The sequence below is a fragment of the Dendrobates tinctorius genome, unplaced genomic scaffold (assembly GCF_039654945.1).
Source record: "Dendrobates tinctorius isolate UK_male_01 unplaced genomic scaffold, ASM3965494v1 ptg000011l, whole genome shotgun sequence".
Taxonomy (NCBI): domain Eukaryota; kingdom Metazoa; phylum Chordata; class Amphibia; order Anura; family Dendrobatidae; genus Dendrobates; species Dendrobates tinctorius.
Window position 1 is genome coordinate 59,932,727 of NW_027361679.1, and position 26,869 is coordinate 59,959,595.

Here is a 26,869-nt window from a genome sequence, read left to right on the forward strand (position 1 = left end):
TTTTTTCCTCTCTCCTTTTTGATTCACATCCATGTGTGCACCCTACAGCCGTCGAGCGCTGGTCGGTAATGAACATCACTGACCGGTCTCCAGTTGTTGATTTTTTTGGTGAGAAAAAGAATCAAGTAAAAAATCATTTAGATTAGTTGATAGGATTAGATTAGTTAGGGACAGTAAAATATACCGTAGTAATCGTCTACTATGATATTGTAGGTAACAGCAGGTACGCAGGATACAGTGACGAGAAGCGAGACTGAGTTGAACTTTGGCTAGGGAACTTTTATGAATTTAAGCCGCTAGGGCTATGCTAAGCAACCAAAAACAATAACAGCTATTGTCCTCACAGGGACTCTGCACAAACAAACTCTTTAAAAGAGAACACGACTAATCCGGAAAAAGCCGATTGCTATAGGGCCGCGATATGGCCGACTACGGGTCCTTATTTCCTATAATGTCACTTATCCATCCTGACGTCCCTCGGCGTCTCTGATGAGGCTGCGTTGGCGTTGCAGCCGCTGGGCCCAGCTGCTGAGGATCTGTCGTCTTCGGGCGCCCCAGCGCCCAGGAGGAGTTGGAGCACAACAGGCCCTGAGGAAGTCCTTTGATGAGGTAACCCCCTCTAGAAACAGCGGGGTTCTGCTTGTAAGCGAGTTCAATGAGACTCCAGTCTCTAAGCAGGGTTGTGTCGCAGTTACCAGGAGTGGCAGTTGGTAGGCTACGTGCACGGCCTGGGCCTATGCGAAGAGCTTCTATGTAGGCGAGTAGACCCCAACTGCCGACTGCAGCGGGGTGACGTCCACTGCGGCCGATGATGAAGAGGCCGCAGCCGCGGCTGAAGTGGGGCGGCAGACCAGCCGTAACAGGCTGGAGCACAGCGGTAACAGCTGCGGACGACCGTGGGCAGGAAGTGACCCCGGATTGGAGTGAAGCGGCAGTCTCTTGTTGGTAGGTTTGGCGCTTACTCTCCGCAGGCCACTGTAAATCTCCCCTCTGACGATGGTCTCCTCTCTGGTCACCGTCTGTCACTCTGGCTCTCTCAAACTCCCAGAGTCTCTTGCTTCGTGTCTGCCGTTCCGCCAACTGACTCCCCTGCGCGCTCCCTGTCCCTTTTAAACTCGCCCCTCCCCTTGCTGTCCTGTCACTCCCAGCAGTCCACTCTCCTCCTTCGTTCCCCAGGTACTGTTCCCGTAGGAGCCTAGATGGCGGTCCCCTTGGTTCCGATATGGACACTCTGCGGGGGCCCTCCTCCCTACAGTATTTTTTACTGAATTGAGGGGAATTGAGTATAAAGATTTTGTGCTTAACTCATACAAAGCTCTAAATGCAGGTCCAGACCCAGATGCAGTAGTGTTCAAAATAATAGCAGTGTGTTCAAAAACATGAGTTAATCACAAAATCTTTATACTAGTTTTTGTTTCAATGCATTGGGAACATTGCATACTGTTTTCTAATTCAAAACATGAAGAAAAATGTATATTATTTTACCTACTTTACAGAAAATAAAAAATGAACAAATCAACATTGGGCTGTTCTAAAAAATAACAGTGTCTGCATTTATCTTAGTAAACTCACACTATGTATTTTTTTGTGGATTTAGCATTCCTGTGAATCAAGAAACTAATATTTAGTTGTATACCAACAGTTTTTTCAGAACGGGTTCACATCTATGGTGCATAGAGTCAACCAACTTCTTCCCAGGATTTTTGGACTACATCCCACAATTTTTTGCCATTTATTGGCTTTGCCTCAGAAATGGCATTTTTAATGAGGTGGGTGAGGGAGCGGTGTAAGCCTGCATCGGTCCCTCATCCCCCTTCATTTGAAGTTAAATTCATAGCTGCAAATGCTGGCCCAGATGCTGGCTCATAAATGGTACATGCCTGACTGCTGCTGTGCCATGTAACATTTCTACTGTGTCTCAATTGATGCCACTTTTACTGGTGTCTGCCCCTAATTTTTGGAAATGTTTGTACTCCAAGTTGAGTCTCCTTCATGTGTTTTGTCTGAATTTGGCAGGGCTGTCAGAGCACCAGGCCAACACCTGTCACTCTTCCACCTATTACTGTTCAATGTTTAAGCTCGAAATGCTAGTCCAAGCTGGTCCCATGCTTCACAATTATACTATTTGTACTCTGAGTCAGTTGGGCAGTTGGAAAGTTGTGATGCGGGTGGAAACAAGGGTAATTGGGGTGCCACCTCTAAAGACTGTAATGTGTGTGCTGTTGAGGTGGAGGAAGTAGAGGTGACGCCACTTGACGGAGCACTTGGCATCCACTTGAGCACATATTGGGTATTGACATGCTCAGGAGAAATTGCACAACAACTTTTGTGGTTCATTTTTTACCCTTGTGAAAGTAAAAAAAAATTGGGTCTAAATTAATATCAAATATAGCAGAACACACTGGTGCTCGCAGGTTATATGTGGGCTGAAGCTGCTGTTTGACAAGCTCTGTGTACAGTCCTGTCTGAATAAAATGCGTATGCTGTATAAATTAAAATATAATAACTACCCCGCTACAAATACTAAATATTGCCTGTTGAATAAGGAACTGCCACTTCCTAGTGACACCAATGTGAGTGCGGTACTTACTGGGCTAGATGAATGCGACTTCCATCCCTGTGTCAGATGCTAGTGCGGTCCTAGTGGAGCAGGCGGTATGCAGTTGGAGCATCTTCTCATTGACATGCCTCCCTGTGCGCTCACAAAACGATGTTAGATCCTTGTGTGCTCCGGCCGTAAGCGCTGCCATGGAGTAGAGAAGTTAGTGGGGGCGTGGTTGTGGTGATGTCACCAGCCCTATTCGACAGACTCTCAGAGAGGCCTAGAACCTGACGAGTTTCGAAGGACGCATTCCTTCTTCCTTAGGGTATGGTCCACCCAGTTGAGCCATCTACACGGTTGAGCCAATATTGATTCTCATACATATATAATTTCTATTCATTTTTATGCCATATGACAGTGTGATTTAACCACTTCAGTTGAGTGGCTTCCACCTGGTAGTAATGCTCAGCACTATGGAGCAAGTGTCTATTTATAGATGGCTCAACTGGGTACACCATACCCTGGGGAAGGAGGACTGCCCTTCAAAATGCATCATTTTTTTGGCTTATCTGAGAGTCTGTCATATAGGGCTCGTGACGTCACCACTACCATGCCCCCCGCTAACCTTGCTACTCCATAGCAGCGCTTTCAGCCGGAGCACGTCGATATCTTAAATCTTTTTTGCGAGTGCACCAGGAGGCTTGCCAATTAGAGCAGCTCCTACTGCACACAGCCCACTCCACTGGTATCGCACTAGCATCTGACGCCGGGATGGAAGTCACATTCATCTAGCCCAGAAAATTTCACAATCACAGTGATGTCACTGGGAAGTGGCAGGTCCTTATTCAACAGGCATTATTTAGGATTTGCAGCAGAGCTGTAGCGCGATGGATCTAAATTAAAATGTTTGGGAAAAAAAGTTAAATGTTAATTTTTTCCTTCCACATTCCATTAATTCCTGTGAAACACCTGAAGGGTTAATAAACAACTTGGTTTTGAGCACATTGAGGGGTGTAGTTTTTAGAATGGCATCACTTTTGGGTATTTTCTGTCATATAGACCCCTCAAAGTCACATCAAATGTGATGTGGTCCCTAAAAAAATATGGAATTGTAAATTTTGTTGGAAAAATTAGAAATCAATGGTCAACTTTTAACCCTTACAACTTCCTAACAAAAATAAATGTTGGTTCCAAAATTGTGCTGATGTAAAGTAGACATGTGGGAAATGTTATTTATTAGCTACTTTGTGGGACATATCTCTGTGATTTAAGGGCATGAAAATTCAAAGTTTGAAAATTGCAAAATTTTCGGCGTGTTTGCGAAATTTACATTTTTTTTTCCACAAATAAACGCAAGTCATATCAAAGAAATTTTACCACTATAATGAAGTTAATAAAAAAAACAATCTAAGAATCAGTGGGATCCGTTGAAGCGTTCCAAAGTTATTACCTCATAAAGTGACAGTGGCCAGAATTGCAAAATTTGGCCTGGTCATGAAGGTGAAAACAGGTTTTGGGGTGAAGGGGTTAAAAATTTAAAAATAAAGTATACAAGAGTTTACATCACCTACTTTTTCCCCACTAAATAAAAGCAAACACACTTTGGTCACTGCTGTTAAAAGAATGCAATAACAAAAAAGTCATATGAACTGTAAAATGGCATAAAAAAGAAACATCGGCTTAGGGTACAAAACAAATAAAGTTAAGGCTCGCAAATATGAGCATATACATCGGACAAGTGCTATACAATGTTTTTATCAGATAACACTTGGACCAATGTTATTCTATGATGTAGCGCGGATCTATCTTTTTTTTCAAGCCCATTTGGCATAAGGGGCAAAAAAAAATAGAAGCGTGCTGTAAGTGACTCTGCAAATTGGAGCATATTGCACCCATTCTCATCTATGGGTGCGTGTAACACATCAGACTGCACTCAAGTCCTTGTTTCTGTATATTTTATGACACGAAGAAGGATCTTGATTGATCTGAAGAATATAGCATATCTGCATTGTGTCTTGTTCGTGTATTTTGTGGATTGTTCAGTGAAGCCATCGATTGTTTTGTTTGGGTCCTGGGAGCTGGATGTTTCTTCGTTTTCCATTCAAGTCATAGTTGCATATAAAACATCGGACTGCACTCGGAGCTCATTGCTTGTGTATGTTTTATGTCATGAAGAAAGATTGTGATTGAATTGACGCACATAGCATATCTGCACTCTATGTCTTGTTCATGTTTTTTGTGGATTGATCAGTGGAGCCATCGATTGTTTTGTTTGGATTATGGGAGCTCGATGTTTCTTTGTTTTCCATTCAAATCTATGGGTGTGCAATGGGGCACACGGTTGTAGTCATGGACAAGTGTTGTTCGTTCGGCACCCCGGCCTGCTTCAGAAATAGGGGGACATTTGGGTCACTGGGTGTGTGGTGGTTGCAGTGCTTCAGTAGAAGAGACTTCCATACTCACTTCCATTTCACCTACCATGGCGCCAACCCTTTTGGTCTCCAGAATGAAAGAGCCACACCAATTTGTAAATGGAAAGTCCTTTTTGCTCCCAAACACGTTCAAATACAGGGGATAACATGTGATACACTTCTCGTGGTCCTCTTTCACAGACAATTGCACATTTCCAATATTCACAGGCACAGAGACAATTTTTGTAATACAAGTTAATGTAGTGTGGCTCAGCCCTAAAGGTAACTCCATGTCCTTGGAACCTACATGTAAGGGAGCTCTTGCTCAAGCTTACTGTTCCTTCTACCTGACTGTCCTGGATGTGCCTTACAGACAAGGCTATCTAAAGTCTTAGCTACGTTGTAGCTGGAAAAGGTTACAGTTACCTTTCTGGCCTGTTGGAGGTGAATTGTTCTGTTGCTTGTCCCCATTGTTCCTAATCCCCTGTATTCACCACACACCCAGCTTCTTATTCTTGATAACACTCTTCTTGCTTCTCCCTTCTTCACAAACCTATCAACATCTCTCTCTACCCAGAGATCCCAATCCTCCTTCCCACTAAGAGTTGGCCTTACAGTTAACCATGTGTCCTAAACTAACAGGGACTGTGCCATATGATAGCTCTAAAACATCACTGCCTTCTACTGGCTGTTAAACATACAGTAACATTAAACATTAATTATAATTATATTGTATTACATTACAGTAAAATATTGACTACCCCCTCACAGGTGCTTATAAAGCATCGGATGTCATCGGAGTGCAGTTCCATTTTACACATGCACAGACAATGGAGAATATATGCTCCCATTTTCTCATGCAAGAGAATCGGATCACACTAAGCTGACATTCTGCTCAAACTCGGATCATTAGTATAATCGATCTGGTTCTTTCACAGAGAGAATGTACAATTTTGTGACCTGGCTTTACAGGTTTCAGAATAGGGTGACAAACACATTTTTTCTTTTCCACAAATTTCTATTTTATTCAACAGTTTTATAATAAATAGAAACAGGTCATCATCGTAATCATACTGATCTTGACAATCATGTTGCCAGGTCATTTTCCCCAAGCCATGAACACCATAAAAACAAAACACCTAAAAAGCAATGGTGCAATCATGTATTTGTTGTTTTCCCAATCTCATCACAACCTCAACAACAAGCCATTATATACCTTTGTTGAAGGAAAAATAAAGTTATGGCTCTTCGAACAAAGGAAGAAAAAACGATAGTAAAATTAAAAATTGACAAATGAAAAATTCCTTGGTGCTTAAGGGATTAAAGTGCATCTGTCGCCAGGTTTCACAATACAAATGGAATGCATACATTTCTTAGACTTGATAACATTGCTGTAATTATTTTGAAAATCTATGTCAAAATATAAATCATTCCCTGTTATCTACCTAACTGACAGCTCCTTAGTGTCCCTCCTGTTGCTGAGATCTCACACTGCTAAGTATAAGTTGCAGCTGTTAGTCAGGAGGGCACTGCACTTACAGCTCTCTTTCCTCTGGCTTTTGGTCTTTAACAGGTCACTCTTTTCACAGTAACCTGTTTCCCATGCCGAGATGTTGCACAGATGTCATCAATTCCTGGGATCTTCTCTTCAGAGAGGTCAGCGCATGCATAGATTAACAGTCTGGCAATGTCATAAGGAGCTTACTGTGTATGCAAAGACCGCATCTGTGCTAAATCTCGAGCAAAGGAGGCAGGTCACTTTTACAAGAGTGACATCTCAGTCAAAGACCAGAGGCCAGCGGCAGGCGAAAAAAGGGAGAGAGCAAAGAAGATATGTCAGTGCAGTGTGCAGCCCACTACACTTTCATCTAGAACTTTAAAGTTGAATTTCTCTAAGGGCTTGTGCAGATGTGTGCAGACAACCGTATTTTTGGTCCAACAAAACATCAATATAGGCACTGCACTTGGCCATGCAAATCAATGAGTGCGTGAGAAACAGTGAATCGTCCTGTGATGACGTCTGAGTGCTGTCCAATTTCCATTTTGAAGTTATGAGTCAGGAAAATAGCGGTCTATTAGGAGCGCTGTGAGGGCAACGAGGGAGTTAAAAATGGGAGCAGGATTCACCGCAGCTCCAGCCGTGCATAAAACTTGGAGATAAAAGCACGATCACAGGAGCGCTGAAATGAGGCCAGGACAAGAATATTGGTGTAAACCACAACGCGTTTCGACGGTTCCACATGATGAAGACTGGGTAACATTGAAACGTGTTGTGGTTTACACCAATATTCTTGTCCTGGCTTCATTTCAGCGCTCCTGTGACCATGCTTTAATCTCCAATTTCCATGGTGTGACAGAATGGAGACATTTTTTTCTCTCCATCTTCTCCTCATCCAATAGAATCGGATCACACTGTGCTCACACTCTGTTCAAACTCTCATCATAGCGTGATTTGCACCTAGCCTAAAACTTGCAAGTGAAATCCTACAATCAAGGTAAGGATTTAATCCGCATTTAAGGGCCTTTACAAATATGCCATTAGTTAGGGGTTTAGGGGTATAATATTCTGATTACAGTATTCCTTCAATGTGAAAAACAAGTACAAGAAGAGCATATATGGTCTAAATGCATTTAAAAATATGGTGTTAATGGGGTTGTCCTTCCTTAAAAAACAAGTTGACAGTCATTCTACCTTGTGAGCGCACGTATAAGATTTCCATACTTCCAGACACATTCCGACTAGACTTGTCCGGCCTTGCTCAATACACTTGTGTGAGGCTACGCCCATCTAGTTGGCACGTGACCACATATATGCAAATTACATACTTGTGGTCACGTGCCTGTTCATCCTGGTGCTGGAGAATCCTCACAGTGCACTGCGCATTCGCTGTTGGATTAATCTGCAGTCTTATACCCTAGGGCCAGACAATACCTTTAAGGCCCAAAAAATATTTGTGAAGAATATGCATCACTAACACAAATTCTGTAGAGCTGAGTTGATGATTCTGATGCCTGTTGCCCTAAGGATAGCCTTGCTCATGCTTTCATACAATGTACCATTAGTTGTGATTAGAGTGTGTACAGTACCTTAAGTCTCTCATGTTGGATGGTCATTTTGCTGACATTTCTCACAAGAGCTGTTACTTCATGTCCGTCCTGCAGGGCTTGTGTGACCAGAGTTGCACCTGTCTGACCCGTAGCTCCGAGAATAGATAGCTTCATTTTGAATTCCTGTTTATGATTACATTGAATATATATTATATCCTGACTATTTCTGGATTTTTCAGATTCTTTGTAGGAATACAATGATGCCAACTCACCATATGGGTAACTCAATACTTCCCAACTTTTACATAACAAAGGGAGTGACAAATTTTGGCCACCACCCAGTCACACTCCCAAGCTACCTGAATTTACTATTTCTTTCTCACCTGCAGAAGATGTCGGAGGGGGCATGGTAGCAGTGAGAGACATAGACTGACATCCTGGACTCACTAGTTATATCCAAGATGGTTGGACTTTTTTTTTCTTTCTTTTATAGTTGTAGCAACCAAAACATTTTAATTTTTTATTTATGCTTCACCTAATGAGATCTTGCATTTTTGTTTCTGTAAGGTTTTGTTCACATACTGTTTTTATATGTATTTTACCCCTTATATGATGTTTTAAAGGCTTTGACTTTGCATTTAAAAGTGCAACTGTGCTTTTTCTTTTTGTTTTTTTATTTTAATGCATCTTTTTCAGGCTCCGCATAGAATCGCATAGAAAAAAATGCACCAAAACCACACAGTTCAGCAGCGTCTTTAGAAGCACTGAGGACAGGAGTTTTCATGAAATCACATCCAGTTAGATTCTGTGCAAAATGAACGCCGCCTTTCCGTTACGTGTGAGCACAGCCTACATGTCCAAGCTAAGTGGATGTGATTTGATAAAAAGTCCTACGCATTGTGCGTCTAAAGATACAGTGGGTGCGGAATGTATTCAGACTCATTTAAATTTTTCACTCTTTGTTTCATTGCATTTGGCAAATTCGAAAAAGTTCATTTTTTTCTCATTAATGTACACTCTGTACCACATCTTGACCTAAAAAAAACAGAAATGTAGAAATTTTTGCAAATTTATTAAAAAAGAAAAACTGAAATGTCACATGGTTATAAGTATTCAGACCCTTTGCTCAGTAATGAGTAGAAGCATCCTTTTGAGCTTGTACAGCCATGAGTCTTCTTAGGAATGATGCAACAAGTTTTTCACACCTGGATTTGGGGATCCTCTGGCATTATTCCTTGCAGATCCTCTCCGGTTCCATCAGGTTGGATAGTGAATGTTAGTGGACAGCCATTTTCAGGTCTCTCCAGAGATGCTCAATTGGGTCTAGATCAGGGATCTGGCTGGGCCAGTTAAGAATAGTCACAGAGTTGTTCTGAAGCCACTCCTTTGTTATTTTAGCTATGTGCATAGGGTCATTGTCTTGTTGGAAGGTGAACCTTCGGCCAAGTCTGAGGTCCAGAGCACTCTGAAGGAGGTTTTCATCCAGGACATCTCTGAACTTTGCCGTATTCATGTTTCCTTCAATTGCAACCAGTTGTCCTGTCCCTGCAGCTAAAAAACACCTGTGATGGTGTGATATGCTGTGTGGATATCATTTTGTGTATATTTTCTGTTTCACTGATTTTCAAAGTGTTTTTCTTGTTGCCTTGTGCGTTTGTAGCCTGACTGTATCTGTCGCTTGATGACCCCCTGTGGTTCCTTAATCCCCAAGGCTTCTTTGTCTCCTCAACCTGTCTGACTACCCCTGGACATAAGGAGGGGGCTGGGGAGGACAGAAGCTGTACACAAGGAAGGGGATGGGGAGGAGAGGAGGTGGACAAGTCAGTTCCTGTGTGGAGAGCTTCGTGAAGACTGCACCCCAGAGAGAAGGACCCATTTTATCCTCTGGTGCTAGAGTTTTGGAATCTCATCTCCCTGGACATTTTATCCTGTTACTGGACTGCATTCTTGTTCTGGACTATTGCATCCTCAGTGTGGTGGATTGTTTATGAACCTTCTAATTTTGCCTGTTATAAAGGTCTTGGGATTGTTCACCCTTCCCTCGCTCTGTTGATTGTGTGGTATCGGAGAAGGACCCCGTGACAACTGGTGGCAGCAGTGGGATCAACAGAGCGTAACCCATTGGAGAACCACCCACAGAGTGAGTACAGAAATTGGACTGTATCCAGATTAGAGGAGAGAGCCAGAGACCTGGGCCTGAACTACCAGGGACTGACTAAAGAGGCCTTAATCGATCTACTGGTGGGCGCTAGCCCGGCCACCTCCTCCCAGATGTCTGAAGGACGAGCACTGGAGACAGGGATCCCCATCCAGAAAAGCCAGTGGTTGGTGTGGTATGAAGAAGAGATGGTGGTTCTGGGCCCCGGCGTCTCTCAGGAGTACAAGGAGGAGGATGCCCGCCGGGCACAGCGGAGACAGGAAGCAATGGAGCTTGAAAGAGGGAGTAACGCAATGTGGAGTGTACCCCAACGATCCGGGAGCCTGTACGGATCACCTGGACAGAGTTTAAGCCATTTGATGAGGCTTCCGGAGATATGGAGGGGTTCTTCAAGGACTTTGAGCAGCAATGTGCTGTGATGGAGGTGCCCCACTCTAGCTGGATGCGTTTGTTAGTGGGGCTCCTGAACGGAAGCATGGCGGAGGCTTACCGAACCATTGACGCACCGTGGAATCGGGATTATAACATTGTAAAGCGGATTATCATGGATTACCATGCTATCACCCCAGACTTATAGCGCTAAGTTCTAAGACCTCCCATGCACCATGGGGGGATTGTTTAGGATGTATGCACATAAGCTATCCCAGGCATGTCGGAGATGGGTGGAAGCAGAAAACGCCTTTACTGTGGAAGATGTTATACAGGCGTTCCTTATAGAACAATTTCTTGCCAAGTGCCCTGCAGAGGTACGGGAATGGGTCCAGTAGCGCACGCCGTGTACCGTGGAGAGAGCTGCAGCTGCAGCCCTGGCCGATGAAGCCCTTACTATCCGGCTGCAATGGAGGGGGCTTCTGGACAATGAACCACGGCCTGCTTCCGCGCCCCGTCCCCCTCAAATTATATCTGCCCTTCCACCTAGTCGCAAGCCGATGACGATCATGCCTCACAATCCTAGGCCCCAACAGTTCCGACCCAGACCTGGGGGTATCACAGAGAGGAGGTGTTATGGGTGTGGGCAACCTGGACATTTGCAGTCTGGCTGTCCCTCCAGGATTCGGAGGGAGCCCCATGCAGCCCCACCTTGTCCAGTGCATCTTGTGCACTCCAACCACCTGAGGAAGAGCTACCACCACCCCCACCAGTGTGGACCACCGACCACGGCACCATAGATACTCCTCCTGGAGTGTACGGACTCCGGACTCTGTCCTTTAGCTACTCAGAGCAACGGCAACGCCACCTGCAGGATGTCTTAATTGATGGATACAAAGTGTCAGGATTTAGAGAAACGGGGGCATTCTTGACTATCGCTGACCCCCATGTGGTTCGACCCGAGGCAATTTACCAGGGTCTGGGAATTCCCATTGTCCTGGCGGGGGTTGCCCGCAAATATATACAGCGAGCTTCTGTGCGTTTGGATTATGGTTGTGGAGAAAAACTGTGTTGGATTGGATTTATGGGAGGACTTCCTGCAGATATCCTCCTTGGTAACCACATTGGGGAGTTACAGTGCCAATTTGTGGGAGCAGTCACCCGATTACAGGCCCTTCAAGCACTACATCATCTGGACCTCACCGGGGAGCAACCACCACGAACCGCATCAGTCGGTAAGCAATACATTCGCTGCTACTACATTGGGAGAGTCTCGGGACAGAGAGGAGTTTAGGAGAAAAATAGAGGGTGACACTACCTTAGCAGCCCTTAGGCAAAAGGCAGAAACTGGGCACATGGGAGATAATGGGGATGGCTTCACTCGTGAAAACGGACTGTATTATCATGTAACAAAGGGCAGTGACCAGGGCAACCCTGACGCAACGACCAGGCAACTCATTGTCCCTCAGAAGTACAGGGCACAGTTACTCCAACTGGCCCATGACATCCCCTTGGCTGGGCATCAAGGGAGAAAAAGGACTGAAAAGAGGCTCACCCAAAGTTTTTACTGGCCGGGCGTTTCGCAGTCGGCAGCCCATTATTGCCGTACCTGCGATGTGTGCCAGCAAATGCGGCATCCAGGAGCTCGACATAAGGTATCCCTGCCCATAATTGAGGAACCATTTCAACGTGTAGCTGTCGACATCATAGGTCCTCTGGCCCACCCCAGCTGGTTGGGGAAAAAATATATCCTGACCGTGGTGGACTATGCCACTAGGTATCCTGAAGCTGTGGCCCTGTCCAGTATTACAGCAGTAAAGGTAGCCGAAGCCCTTGTTACCATCTTTACCCGGATAGGGTTTCCTAGTGAAGTATTATCGGATCAAGGCACTCAGTTCATGTCAGATCTGGTCCAGTCCCTATGGCATACCTGTGGTGTTTGAGCCATTCGCACCACCCCATACCACCCGCAGACCAACGGGCTATGTGAACACTTTAATGGAACCCTAAAAAATATGCTGAGGGCTTTTGTTGACGTTGAAAAAGACTGGGAAAAGTACCTGCCAAATCTCCTCTTCGCCTATCAGGAGGAGTCCACAGGGTTCTCTCCCTTCGAACTACTGATTAACCGGAAGGTCCGGGGGCCTCTCACTCTTCTGAAAGAACATTTGGAGGGAGACATCTCAGATACCGGAATGCCTATCATTCCCTATGTTCTAGAGTTCAGAGACCGTCTCGCCCAGCTAGCTACGTTGGCTAAAGAACATCAGCGAATGGCCCAGTTCAGACAAAAAACCTGGTATGACCGTAATGCCAGGAACCGGGAATTTATGGAAGGACAAGTGCTCATGATTACTGCTTCCCCTTCCAACAAGCTTCAAGCAGTGTGGGAAGGCCCTTATCAGGTTGTCAAGAAAATTAATGAAACAAACTATGTTATTGCCCTGGACTCTAGTGGTCAACGACAGAAAACCGTCCATATTAACATGCTGAAAGACTACCACGACCGATCTCTGCCTGTTCTAGCTGTCTGCCACCCCCCTAGTGACACCGCCGATGACGAGTATCTCCCCGATCTCCAGGTTGCCCAAGCGGGAGGATCACTGGTACAAGTGCCCCTTGGCTCCCATTTATCGGATATACAAAAAGACGATATTGTCGCCGTACTAAGGCCGAGGGCAGCTGCTTTCTCCTCAAAGCCGGGGAAGACTACTCTCGCCAGCCACCATGTGGAAACCCCCGGACAACGCCCCATCCAGCAGGCTGCCTACCGGGTTCCAGAGGCTGTTCAAGGCATGATAAAGAACGAACTGGAGGAGATGAAATGACTGGGAGTTATTCATCCATCTCACAGTTCTTGGGCCTCTCCTGTTGTCCTGGTCCCCAAGAAGGATGGTACAACATGATTCTGCGTATGATGCCACCAAGAGTGATTCTTATCCCATGCCCAGGATTGATGATCTATTGGATCGTCTGGCCAGTGCCCAATTTGTGACCACATTAGACTTGAGCAAGGGGTACTGGCAGATACCCCTAACGGAGGACGCTCGGGAGCGCTCGGCCTTCATTACTCCATTTGGGCTTTTTGAGTTCCTGGGAATGCCCTTTGGGATGAAAACTGCCCCCCGCTACTTTCCAGAGACTGGTAGATCGACTGTTACAACAATGTCAGGACTTTGCCTGTGCTCACTTTGACGACATTGCCATTTTTAGCACAACCTGGGAGGAACATCTTAACCACTTGGGCATAGTGCTAGACTGTATCCTTACTGCAGGACTGAACATTCGCCCTGATAAGTGCCAAATAGGGATGGCTGAGGTGCAGTACCTCGGGCATAGAGTAGGGGGTGGGACCCTAAGGCCTGAGCCTGCCAAGGTGGAAACCATTAGCAACTGGTGTAGACCCCAGACGAAAAAGCAGGTACTTGCGTTTTTAGGAACTGCTGGTTATGATCGCAAATTTGTTTCTAACTTCAGCACCTTGGCCAAGCCCCTAACCGACATGACCCGCAAGAACATGCCTAGAAAAGTGACGTGGACGACTGCAGATGCCTTTTCAGCGTTAAAGACCGCCCTCGTCACTGCTCCTGTCTTGGTTGCCCCTGATTATAAATGCAGGTTCCTCGTGCAGACGGATGCATTCACCTTTGGGATTGGGGCAGTACTTAGCCAAGTGAACGCCGCCGGAGAAGAACATCCTGTTGCTTTTGCCAGTCGGAAACTACTGGATCGGGAAGTTGCCTATGCCACTATTGTAAAGGAGTGCCTTGCCATCATATGGGCGCTAAAAAAATTGCAGCTATACTTGTATGGCAGAGACTTTACAATTGTTACAGACCACAACCCCCTCACATGGCTGAACCATGTATCAGGGGACAATGGAAGATTGCTGCGGTGGAGCTTGTCCTTACAACCCTACAACTTCTCCATCCAATACAAGCGGGGAAGCCAACACCAGAACGCCGATGGTCTGTCTCGACAAGAAGAACTATAGGCTCCCCAGGCTGACCTACCCCTGCCACTCTACAAGGAACTATAAATAACTGAGCAATGTGGACTAAAGTGAGCAGGCCAGAGGTCTGTGTAGACTTCATGGCGTGCTCACTTATTATGGGGGGAGAGGTTGTGATGGTGTGATATGCTGTGTGGATATCATTTTGTGTATATTTCTGTTTCACTGATTTTCATAGTGTTTTTCTTGTTGCCTTGTGCGTCTGTAGCCTGACTGTCTGTCTCTTGAGGACCCCCTGTGGTTCCTTAATCCCCAAGGCTCCTTTGTCTCCTCAACATGTCTGACTACCCCTGGACATAAGGAGGGGGCTGGGGAGGACAGAAGCTGTACACAAGGAAGGGGGTGGGGAGGAGGTGGACAAGTCAGTTCCTGTGTGGAGAGCTTCATGAAGACTGCACTCCAGAGAGAAGGTCCCATTTTATCCTCTGGTGCTAGAGTTTTGGAATCTCGTCTCCCTGGACATTTTATCCTGTTACTGGACTGCATTCTTGTTCTGGACTATTGCATCCTCAGTGTGGTGAATTGTTTATGGACCTTCTAATTTTGCCTGTAATAAAGGTCTTGGGATTGTTCACCCTTCCCTCGCTCTTTTGATTGTGTGGTATCGGAGAAGGACCCCGTGACACACCCCCATAGCATGATGCTGTCACCACCATGTTTCACTGTTGGGATTGTATTGGGCAGGTGATGAGCAGTGCCTGGTTTTCTCCACACATACCGCTTAGAATTATCACCAAAAAGTTCTATATTCGTCTCATCAGACCAAAGAATCTTATTTCTCATTGTCTGGGAGTCTTTCATGTGTTTTTTAATAAACTATGTGGGCTTTCATATGTCTGACACTGAGGAGAGGCTTCTGTCGGGCCACTCTGCCATAAAGGCACGACTGGTGTAGGGCTGCAGTGATAGTTGACTTTGTGGAACTTTCTCCCAACTCCCTACTGCATCTGTGGAGCTCAGCCACAGTGATCTTGGGGTTCTTCTTTACCTCTCTCACCAAGGCTCTTCTCCCACGATTGTTCAGTTTGGCTGGACAGCCAGGTCTAGGAAGACTTCTGGTGGGCCCAAACTTCTTCCATTAAAGGATTATGAGGACTATGGAGGTTACTGTGCTCTTAAGAACCTTGAGTACAGCAAAAATTATTTTGTAACTTTGGCCAGATCTGTGACTTGCCACAATTTTGTCACTGAGCTCCGTGGCCAGTTCCTTTGATGTCATGATTCTCATTTGGTCTGACATGCACTGTGAGCTGTGAAGTCTTATATAGACAGGTGTGTACCTTTACAAATCAAGTCCTATCAGTTTAATAAAACACAGCTGCACTCCAATGAAGGAGTAGAACCATCTCAAGGAGGATCACAAGGAAATGGACAGCATATAACTAAAATATGAGTGTCTGAGCCAAGGGTCTGAGTACTTATGACTGTGATATTTCAGTTTTTCTTTATTAATAAATTTGCAAAAATTTCTACATTTCTGTTCTTTATCAGTCAAGATGGCATGCAGAGTGTACATTAATGAGAAAAATATGAACTTTTTTAAATTTACCAAATGGATGCAATGAAACAAAGAGTCTAAAATTTAAAATGATCCCCAAACATTTCATGTTATTTCATCAGTGTAATAGTACTCTTTTAAGAGTACGGGGAATTGACGTTTTGGACATTAACAACAGGGGAGGTAATTTGTCCAAACGCCTTGGCCAGTTAGAAAGTCGATGGATTTGGACCCTGAATGCTGTTCAGCCACTGGGATTAAATGAAAATCTCAGCTTTTCACCATTTCTTTAGTTGCCGGTCCACTGTGTTGTGTTATTCTTCCGCATCAATTGTTTTTATCTGGTTTTAACATTTTTTGTTTGTTTATTTTATAGATATCTGTTTCTTTGATTACGGCTACCATTACCCAGATAGTTGGAGGACATCCATCAATCGTCTGTGTCATGCCCGCCATGTCCGTTATGACTGTCATGCCCGCTATGTCTGATATGCCGCATGACTCCTGGAACAGTGTGCACGTGCGCCTTACCTCATGGCTTCACGCCGTTGCTAGGTAACCATCCGTCTCTATTCCGATTCTGCAATCCTCTCTGTATTCCTTGAGCCCCCTGATCATGTGACCTTGCCTATGTTCCAGTACTGTCTGATTCTGCAATCCTCTGTATTCCTGGAGCCCCTGATCATGTGACCTTTCCTATGTTCCAGTACTGTCTGATTCTGCAATCCTCTGTATTCCTGGAGCCCCTGATCATGTGACCTTTCCTATGTTCCAGTACTGTCTGATTCTGCAATCCCCTATATTCCTGGAGCCCCTGATCATGTTACCTTCCCTATGGTCCAGCCAGTCTGATCTAGCAACGCTTTCTATGACCCTGGAGGATCTGAACCGGAAGTCCTTCCCTGGTCCTGACCTGGAAGTGCAGGTGCTATGGTGCTATATCAGACCGCCCCTTCCTATGGTCGGGGCCTGAGTATCGCGTTGCTTCCCTGCATGGCTGCTTGGTCTGCTTGGTCGCTCTCTGTATTCTGTGCCCCTGCACGCTGCCCTGTAGTGCATCTCTGCACACGCTCTGTGTTTGTACTCTGTCTCTGGTCCCGTGCCTTGTCTTGTGTTTGTCCTTGTGCCATGTTTTGTCCTTGCTATCATTTGCCTTGTAGTCCTTCCAGTGTTCTCTGCCTTGCCTGCTTTGCCATGTCTTGACTTTGCTATGCTTTGCCTTGTGGTCCTTCCTATGTTCACGTAAATTATGCTTCTTCCTTGACCCCACTCTGGGCTTCGGCCTACGCTCCGCTGCTAGCTCTGTTCCATTCTGACCGGACTCTGTGTTTCTGCTTATGTTCCGCTCCATGTTCCGTACTCTGTCTAGCCTTGCCTTGCTTCTTGCTTTGCCTCGCTTTGTTTCTTCGTGTGCCATTTGCATGCGCCTGGCCTTCCTAGCCTCCTGCTTGTACCTCAGCCGTGCCCGCCCTAGCCATGCCCGCCTGCTTGTGCCTCAGCCGTGCTCGTCGGTCAGTGAAAGCTGTGTCACCTGCTATGCCCCAGCCGGGTTCTCAGGAGTCTTGCTCGCCTGTTTGTGCTGCAGCCCAACCAGCTAGCCAGTGCCCAGCCGTGCTCTCTGTGCTTCCTTGCACCTACGCTGTCTCTGCACTGTGCCTCGCCTGCCCCGTGGCATACCTCACCGTGCTTCTGTAAAAGTACACGCAGGTCTAGCCATGTACCCTGTCGTGCTCTCTAGCACTTACAGGTCCTTAGACTGTACCCTGACCCTGGCGTGCCCCTCTGCATGTGCAGGACTCTTCCTTGACCCTGGGGTGCCCCTCTGCACGTGCAGGACTCTGCCTTAAACCTTGACCCTGGCGTGCCCTCTGCACACGCAGAACTCTGCCTTGAACCTTGACCCTGGCGTGCCCTCTACACGAGCAGGACTCTGCGTTAAACCTTGACCCTGGCGTGCCCTCTGCACACGCAGGACTCTGCCTTGAACCTTGACCCTGGCGTGCCCTCTACACGAGCAGGACTCTGCCTTAAACCTTGACCCTGGCGTGCCTTCTGCACACGCAGGACTCTGCCTTGAACCTTGACCCTGGCATGCCCCTCGGCACGCGCAGGACTCCGCTTTGTACCCTGACCCTGGCATGCCCTTCGGCACGCACAGGACCCTGTCTTGTATGTTGAACTTTAAACCCTGGCGTGTCCCCTACACACGCACCGTCCTTTGCACGTTGAACCTGGCGTGTCCCCTACACACGCACCTTGCCTTGCACCTTGCCCTGGACCCTGGTTTGCTCCTAGCACGCACCCTGCCTGGAATCTTGCCTTGGACCTTGTCGTGTTCCCTAACATGCACCATGCCTGGAGATCTGTCGTGCCTCCTTGCCTGTACCCTGGTTTGCCTGCCGAATGCCCGGAAACTGCCGATCGCAGCAAGAGATTGTAAGCCTGATGACTGCAGCCTGATGTCCGGAGCTGATGTCCGCAGCCTGATGCCCTGATCCTGTTGATCGTTCCCAGTTGTCCTGAGTCCGATGCTATTGAGCCCTTGCCTGTACCCAGGCATGCCACCTGGCACATACCATGCCATGGACGTTGGTGTGCCACGCACGCACCTTGCTGTGTTTTGCCTGTTATCACGTTTTGCACCTGTTGTTACCCTGAGTTTGCCTTAATGAAGATACCTTGAATTCACGTCTTGTCTTGTCTTGTTTCCTGCTCGTCCCTGGTCGTCAGACACTCGTACCTGGTGTCTACAGTCATGGCCAAAAGTTTTGAGAATGACACAAATATATTTTCACATGATCTGCTGCCCTCTGGTTTTTATGTGTGTTTGTCAGATGTTTTTATCACATACAGAAATATAATTGCAATCATATTATGAGTAACAAAAGGTTATATTGACAGTTAGAATGAGTTAATGCAGCAAGTCAATATTTGCAGTGTTGACCCTTCTTCTTCAGGACCTCAGCAATTCTCCCTGGCATGCTCTCAATCAACTTCTGGATCAAATCCTGACTGATAGCAGTCCATTCTTGCAAAATCAATGCTTTTATTTTGTCTGAATTTGAAGGTTTTTGTTTGTCCACCCGTCTCTTGATGATTGACCACAAGTTCTCAATGGGATTAAGATCTGGGGAGTTTTCAGGCCATGGTCCCAAAATCTCTATGTTTTGTTCCCTGAGCCATTTAGTTATCACCTTTGCTTTATGGCAAGGTGCTCCATCATGTTGAAAAAGGCATTGTTGATCGCCAAACTGCTCTTGGACGGTTGGGAGAAGTTGCTCTTGGAGGACATTCTGGTACCATTCTGTTAGGCGTCGGATTCCTGGCACTGCACAGCGGGAATCCAGAGCCAGACATCCTGCGGTCTCCCATTCCTCTCCGACCGCTCGGACTCCTGCTCAGCAATCTCGGCTGGCCAGGTATCTCCCTCTGACCCGTTCTGTGAGCCTGGATGTTGCTGCCACCTCTGGTGCAGCAATGGTGACGCAACCTAAGTCCTCATGCCGTGCTACTAGGCATGCCCACAACTTGTCCTCTCAGTGGAGAGCAGGGGTCACATGTGCAGGTCCTATGTCGGATCTGATTGGTCCTTCCTATAGTACTGGAAGGTCCCGGAAGCGCATGGCTATAAAAAGCCCGCATGGCGGCTTGGCCATGCGCTAGTGTAGCATATTATGCTGTGTGTGTATGGTGATGGATGCATGGACTGGTGACTGACTCATTTGAAACCCCTTCCCTCGGTTATTACGAATGGTGACAGATTGTTGGGTAGTCAGCTCCAGGTTGTGGCCAGCTACACGCCACTGTGCCTCCTGCACGACACACTAGCGTCCGACGGTGCTCGGTCGTTCCGGCGCCGTCGCTCAGCAGCGATAGTTATTGCCGCGCTGCGGTTGCAGCGTTCTTGGTGTCTGCAGTTGCAGCGTCGTTCGCTGGGTAACCTGTGAAGTAAACAGGGCCAGCGTCCTCATACAACTCTGTTGTTTTAGCGACTCGTTCCGGCGCCGTCGCTCAACAGCGATAGTTATTGCCGCGCTGCGGTTGCAGCGTTCTTGGCGTCTGCGGTTGCAGCGTCGTTCGCTGGGTATCCTGTGAAGTAAACAGGGCCAGCGTCCTCATACAACTCTGTTGTTTTAGCGACTCTGTGTGTGAACAGAGCCGTACTTAGCGTTCGGGTGACGCTAACCCGAGCGCAGTACCTCACCTTTTGGTGCACCCGCCATTACTCAGCAGCGGTCTTGTCACCTACCGCACAGTGGACCCCGGGCGGCGAACGCACCTCCTATCTGGTGCGTTCCACCGACCCTAACATTACACTAGCACCAGGGTCTGGCTAGTAATGGCGGATGAACAGCGACTGCTGCAGCACATCCGGCAGCTGCAGGGCAGGTTGGCGGCTCTCGAGCGTTCAGCCTCAGCTGCGGATGTTACTGCAGTCGCTGTTCAGGCAGCCACAGAGGCTGTTTCTCGTGTGACCACTGCCATCCCTGCCCCGACTTTGTCCCACCTCCCGCTGCCCGAAAAGTTCTCGGGTGATAGTGCAGCTTGTAGGGGTTTCGTAAGCCAGTGCTCTATACAGCTGGAGCTGCTGGCCGCCCGATTCCCCTCCGAGCGGGCTAAAGTGGGATTTATTATTTCCCTTCTGTCGGTCAGGGCTTTGGAGTGGGCCACACCGCTGTGGGAGCGTGGTGATCATGTGGTGCAGGGTGCTTCGCGGTTCTTAGACACTCTGAAACAGGTCTTCCTGGGACCAAGAGTCACCCATGACACCGCGCTCCGGTTGCTGGCACTGTCACAGGGCTCGTCCATGGTCAGTCACTTCGCCATCCAGTTCCGGACGCTGGCCTCAGAATTAGAGTGGCCAGATAAGGTCCTCATTCCGGCGTTCTGGAGAGATTTGGCTGGCCATGTGAGGGACGCTCTGGCCACCAGGGAGATTCCCGCTACACTGGAGGAGCTTATCTCTGTCTCCACCCGAATCGATCTTCGCTTCATCGAGCGAAGGTTGGAACGGGACCAGTGTAGGTAGAGGTTTAGGTTGGCACCTTGTTTTTCTAGACCTCTGGAATCCCCCGATCGGGCGTCCGAGCGTCAGGGGGTTTCCCGTGAGGGATCTAGACTCTGGTCCGCTCGAGCTCCTGTGAGCTGTCATATTTGTAGGCAGGCCAGTCACCTCGCCAACTGGTGCCCACAGCAGCAGGGAGAACGCTCGCGCCTAGTGGCCGTAGGAGGCGGCGCACTAAAGCCAGCGACGTTTTCCTCCAAGCTGTCCTTTAAGGGGACTCTTGGGTTTAATTCATAGAATCATAGAATCGTAGAATTGGAAGGGACCTCCTGGGCCATCTGGTCCAACCCCCTGCTCAAAGCAGGATTCGCTAAATCATCCCAGTCAGATGTCTGTCCAGCCTCTGTTTGAAGACTTCCATTGAAGGAGAACTCACCACTTCTTGTGGCAGCCTGTTCCACTCATTGATCACTCTAACTGGCAAAAAGTTTTTTCTAATATCTAATCTGTGTCTCCTCCCATTCAGTTTCATCCCATTGCTTCTAGTCTTTCCTTGTGCAAATGAGAATAAAGTTGATCCTTCTACAATGTGACAGCCCTTTAGATATTTGTAGACAGCTATTAAGTCTCCTCTCAGTCTTCTCTTTTGCAAACTAAACATTCCCAAATCCTGCAACCTTTCCTCATAAGACAGGGTTTGCAGACCGGTCACCATTCTGGTCACTCTTTTCTGAACTTGCTCCAGTTTGTTGATGTCTTTTTTAAAATGTGGTGCCCAAAACTGGACACAATATTCCAGATGAGGTCTGACCAAAGAGGAGTAGAGGGAAATAATGACTTCACGTGATCTAGACTGTATGCTTCTGTTAATACATCCTAGAATTGCATTTGCCTTTTTTGCTGCTGCATCACACTGTTGACTCATATTCAGTCTGTGATCTATTAGTATACCCAAGTCTTTTTCACATGTGCTGTCACTTAGCCCTATTCCTCCCATTCTATATATGCTTTTTCCATTTTTATTGCCCAGATGTAGTACTTTGCATTTCTCCCTGTTAAAAACCATTGTGTTAGTTGCTGCCCACTTCTCCAGTTTATTTAAATCTTTTTGAATCCTCTCTCTCTTCTCTAGTATTAGCTATCCCTCCTAGCTTTGTGTCATCAGCAAATTTAATCAGTTTACCCTCAATTCCTTCATCTAAATCGTTGATAAAGATGTTGAACAATACAGGGCCCAGGACAGAGCCCTGTGGTACCCCACTTGAGACATTCTTCCAACTGGATGTGCAGCCATTTACGACCACTCTTTGGGTCCAATCACTAAGCCAGTTATGAATCCACCTAACAGTTGCCTTGTCCATTCCATACTTAGTCATTTTTTCAATAAGGATTGTATGAGAGACTTTGTCAAATGCTTTGCTGAAGTCAAGATATACTATATCTACAGCATTTCCTTGATCCACCCAATCAGTGATACCGTCATAGAAGGAAATTAAGTTAGTCTGACATGACTTATTAGTTACAAACCCATGCTGACTCTGTTTAATCACTTCATTCTTATCCAGGTATTGACATACATGTTGTTTAATAATTTGTTCAAAGATCTTTCCTGGTATAGAAGTCAGACTCACCGGCCTATAGTTGCTTGGGTCCACCTTCTTCCCCTTTTTGAAGATAGGAACAACATTTGCTCTTCTCCAGTCTTCTGGCACTTCTCCTGTTCTCCAAGAATTTTCAAAGATTATGGAGAGGGGTTCAAAAATTTCTTCTGCTATCTCCTTCAGTACTCTGGGGTGTAATTCATCTGGACCTGGAGACTTGAATTCATTTAGGTTAGCTAAGTGTTTCCTCACTATCTTTCTGTTTATAGATATCCTTGATTCTTCTATTCCCTTAATAGGACAGTGAATAACAGTTGATGTTACATTTCCTTTCTGAGAGAAAACAGATGCAAAATAGGAATTTAAAAGTTCAGCCTTCTCAACATCCTGTCTTACCATTTCATCATTTTCATCCTGTAAAAATCCTATAGCATCTTTGACTTTTCTTTTACTTTTGACATATCCCCAAAATCCTTTATTATTGCTTTTGACATCTCTTGCAAGCCTCAATTCATTTTCAGCTTTAGCTAATCTGATTTGTGCCCTGCAGGTTCTGCAGACCGCATTATATTCTTCTTTAGATATGCCTCCCTCTTTCCATTTTATAAACATTTTTTTCTTCCTTTTTAGCATGTGCTTAAGTTCTGTGTTCATCCATCCTGGTTTCCTTAAATGCTTCCTATTCTTCCCTCTTTTCGGAATTGTTAACAACTGTGCTTTGAGAATTTCATTTTTCAAGATTTCCCATCCTTCCTGGACATTTTTGTCTTTAAGGATATCCAGCCATTGGATCCCTCCAATTCTCTTTCTGAATCCCTTAAAATCTGCATTTCTGAAATCTAACCTTGATGTCTGAGTCTTCACAGGTCTTCCGCCTCTAGCTCCAAAATTCAAAAATAGCATGGTCGCTACCTCCTAGGGTCCCAGTCACTTTTACCTCCTCAACCATTTCCTCCCTGTTTATAAGGATTAGATCCAAGGTAGCAGTTCCCCTTGTTTTCTCCCTTACCTTTTGGAAGATAAAGTTGTCAGCAAGAGAGGATAAGAATTTCCTTGACCTGTTAGTTTTGCCTGAGAGAGATTCCCAACAAATTTCTGGATAGTTGAAATCTCCCATGACAACTATGTCATATTTTTTGGAGAACTTGGCCATTTGATGCATAAAGAGTTCATCCATATCTTCAGCTTGCACAGGCGGCCTGTAGTAAATGCCTACAATGGTGTCCTTTCCATTGTTCTGTCCTTGTATTCTTACCCAAACAGTTTCCACAGAACTCCCCGTCTCTGAAGCTTCAATCTCTGTGCAGATATACGCGTTTCTAACATACAATGCGACACCCCCTCCTCGTTTATCAAGTCTGTTTCTTGCAAATAAGTTGTATCCTTCTAGTCTTGTATTCCAATCATGTGTATTGTCCCACCAAGTTTCAGTGATTCCAATGACATCATATTTCTTTTCCTGTGTTAGTAGTTCCAATTCTCCTTGTTTGTTGCCCATGCTTTGTGCATTAGTATAGAAACATTTTAGTTTGTGATTGGTTTCTCTTTCTCCAATATTTTTATTGATTAGATTCTTTCGTCTTTGTTCTTCCTTTCCACTTCTAATAGCAGAGTTCTCAATAGCATTTGTCAGGTGTATGGCTTTTTCTGGTCTTTTGCTTCCCTTCCCATGTTGTTCTAGTTTAAAGCTCTCCTTACAAGTGTAGCAAGGCGACTTCCAAATACATGCTTTCCAGTCTTCGTAAGGTGCACCCCATCTCTAGCATGTAGTCCATCATATAAGTAGTTTACTCCGTGATCCAGAAATCCAAATCGTTGCTGACGGCACCATCGACGTAGCCAGTTGTTCACCTGCAGAATCTTATTCCACCTCCTTGTTCCATGGCCATCCACTGGGAGCATGGAAGAGAAGACCACCTGCGCTCCCAGTTCTTTCACTTTCTTGCCTAAGTCTTCAAAGTCTCTGCAGATGGTTTCCAGGTCATTTCTTGCGGTGTCATTTGTCCCCACATGTAGTAGCAGGAATGGGTAGTCATCTGTAGGTCTGAAGAGTCCTGATATCCTGTCAGACACATCTTTAGTTTTTGCACCTGGAAGACAGCACATTTCTCTTGAAGTTATATCCGGTCTGCAGATAGCGGCCTCTGTTCCTCTCAACAGGGAATCCCCCATGACCACCACTCTCCGTTTCTTCTTCACAACATTTTTCTTTCTCCATCCAGGAGGACTCTGAAGGCGTACAAGGTTGCTGTTTGTTGGCAAAGTCTTATCCTGATGTATTTCTTCATCGTTTTCCTGCGTGAGAGCCTGGTACTGGTTTCTGAGCAGTATGGGTGCTGACTGCCTCCTGATCCTCCTGCTTCTCTGGGTCACATGTCTCCATTCCTCTGTTTCTTCAGGTGCACTTCGAATTTCTTCTCTTTCTGTAACATGAAGAGATAATTCTGCTCTGTCCAAGAACTCTTCACCTTCCTTAATGATCTTCAACGTAGCTAACCTCTCTTCGAGATTTTGCAACTTTTCCTCCAACAGGGACACAAGCTTGCATTTGTGGCATGTGAAGTTTGGCTTTTCCACTGGTAAATCTGTGAACATGTAGCAAGAAATGCAGCTCACCAAATGGCTCCTGGCCTCTTCCATCTTGAGATTTCTTAAAAACGATGAAAGATGAGCCAAAATTCGCGCGCCGATAGGCGCATAGTTTTTCCGATTTCCTCTTTTCAGCTGCAACGGCCAAAACCCAGTGATCTTTGCGCTCGCGGAGACTCTTCACTTATCCCAGAAGGCACTGGGAATATGCAAATGATCTCCTCAAGACTCTTCCCCTGGTTTAAACAACATGTGGGATTCGAACCCTTGTTTCCCATTCCAAAAAGCAGTTGCTTAACCACTCAGCCACCAGCTTAACAGTTCTAATTCTTCCACTCTGGCGGTGGAGGTTTGCGTGGATTCCGGGGCGGAGGGCAATTTTATGTCATCAGCCTTCGCCCAACGGCATGCTATACCTCTGGTTATGATGTCTACACCAGTCACCGTCAGAGTGGTAAACGGCACCACTCTACCCTCGCAGATAACTCACCAGACCGTCCCCTTGGTACTCTCTGTGGCTCCGTCTCATCAGGAGACGATATCCCTCCTCGTCATGCCCGAGGGTATTAACCAGGTACTTCTAGGGGTTCCCTGGCTGCGGTATCACTCCCCCCATATAGAGTGGTCCTCAGGGAGGATTATTGGGTGGAGTAAGTCATGTGAGGGTAGATGTCTGAGGGAGTGCATTCAGGTTGCCTCCACCGAGGTTCCCGCTGATCTCTCCTCGCTCCCCAAACACTATCGGCAGTATGCAGACGTGTTCTCCAAAAAGGCGGCGGAGACCCTTCCACCGCATCGCCCCTATGACTGTCCTATTGACCTCTTGCCTGGTGCTGAGCCTCCCCGGGGTCGAGTCTATCCCCTATCTCTCCCGGAGACTGAGGTCATGTCTCAGTACATCAGGGAGAATCTGGCAAGAGGATTCATTAGGAAGTCAGTGTCACCAGCGGGGGCGGGATTCTTCTTCGTCCAGAAGAAGAGTGGGGAACTACGTCCTCGCATTGATTACAGGGGTCTTAACGCCATCACCGTTAAGAATAAATATCCACTGCCCCTGATATCAGAACTGTTTGATAGGCTACGAGGAGCGAGGGTATTTTCCAAACTTGATCTGCGGGGGGCTTACAACCTGATTCGCATCCGTGATGGGGATGAATGGAAGACGGCATTTAACACCAGGGACGGGCACTATGAATACCTGGTGATGCCCTTCGGGCTCTGTAATGCCCCGGCCGTCTTCCAGGACTTTGTGAACGATATCTTCCGGGATATGCTTACCACCTCGGTTGTATCTATCTGGATGATATCCTCATCTACTCTCCAGATATTGACTCCCACCGGAGAGAAGTTTGCAAAGTTTTCGATCGCCTGCGGGCGAACTCCCTCTATGCCAAGTTGGAGAAGTGTGTGTTTGAGCAGGAGTCCTTGCCTTTCCTGGGCTATATCATCTCGGCCCAGGGATTGGCCATGGATCCTGCCAAGCTACAGGCGGTGATGAAACGGCGGTGATAAACCAGGGGAAGAGTCTTGAGCAGATCATTTGCATATTCCCAGTGCCTTCTGGGATAAGTGAAGAGTCTCCGCGAGCTCAACGATCACTGGGTTTTGGCCGTTGCAGCTGAAAAGAGGAAATCAG

At 46.5% G+C, this 26,869-nt stretch overlaps 1 protein-coding gene across 3 annotated transcripts in view; it reads right to left on the reverse strand.

Moving 5' to 3' along the window:
- Positions 1–26,869, reverse strand: part of LOC141047548 (flavin reductase (NADPH)-like) — a 263,042-nt gene that overhangs the window by 16,665 nt on the left and 219,508 nt on the right. For all 3 annotated transcript variants that reach the window (XM_073542660.1, XM_073542644.1, XM_073542651.1), the window contains one exon: positions 8,041–8,184. In XM_073542660.1, coding sequence (XP_073398761.1) covers positions 8,041–8,175 — 135 coding nt within the window. In that variant the 5' untranslated portion in view covers positions 8,176–8,184. The remainder of the gene's footprint in view (positions 1–8,040; positions 8,185–26,869) is intronic.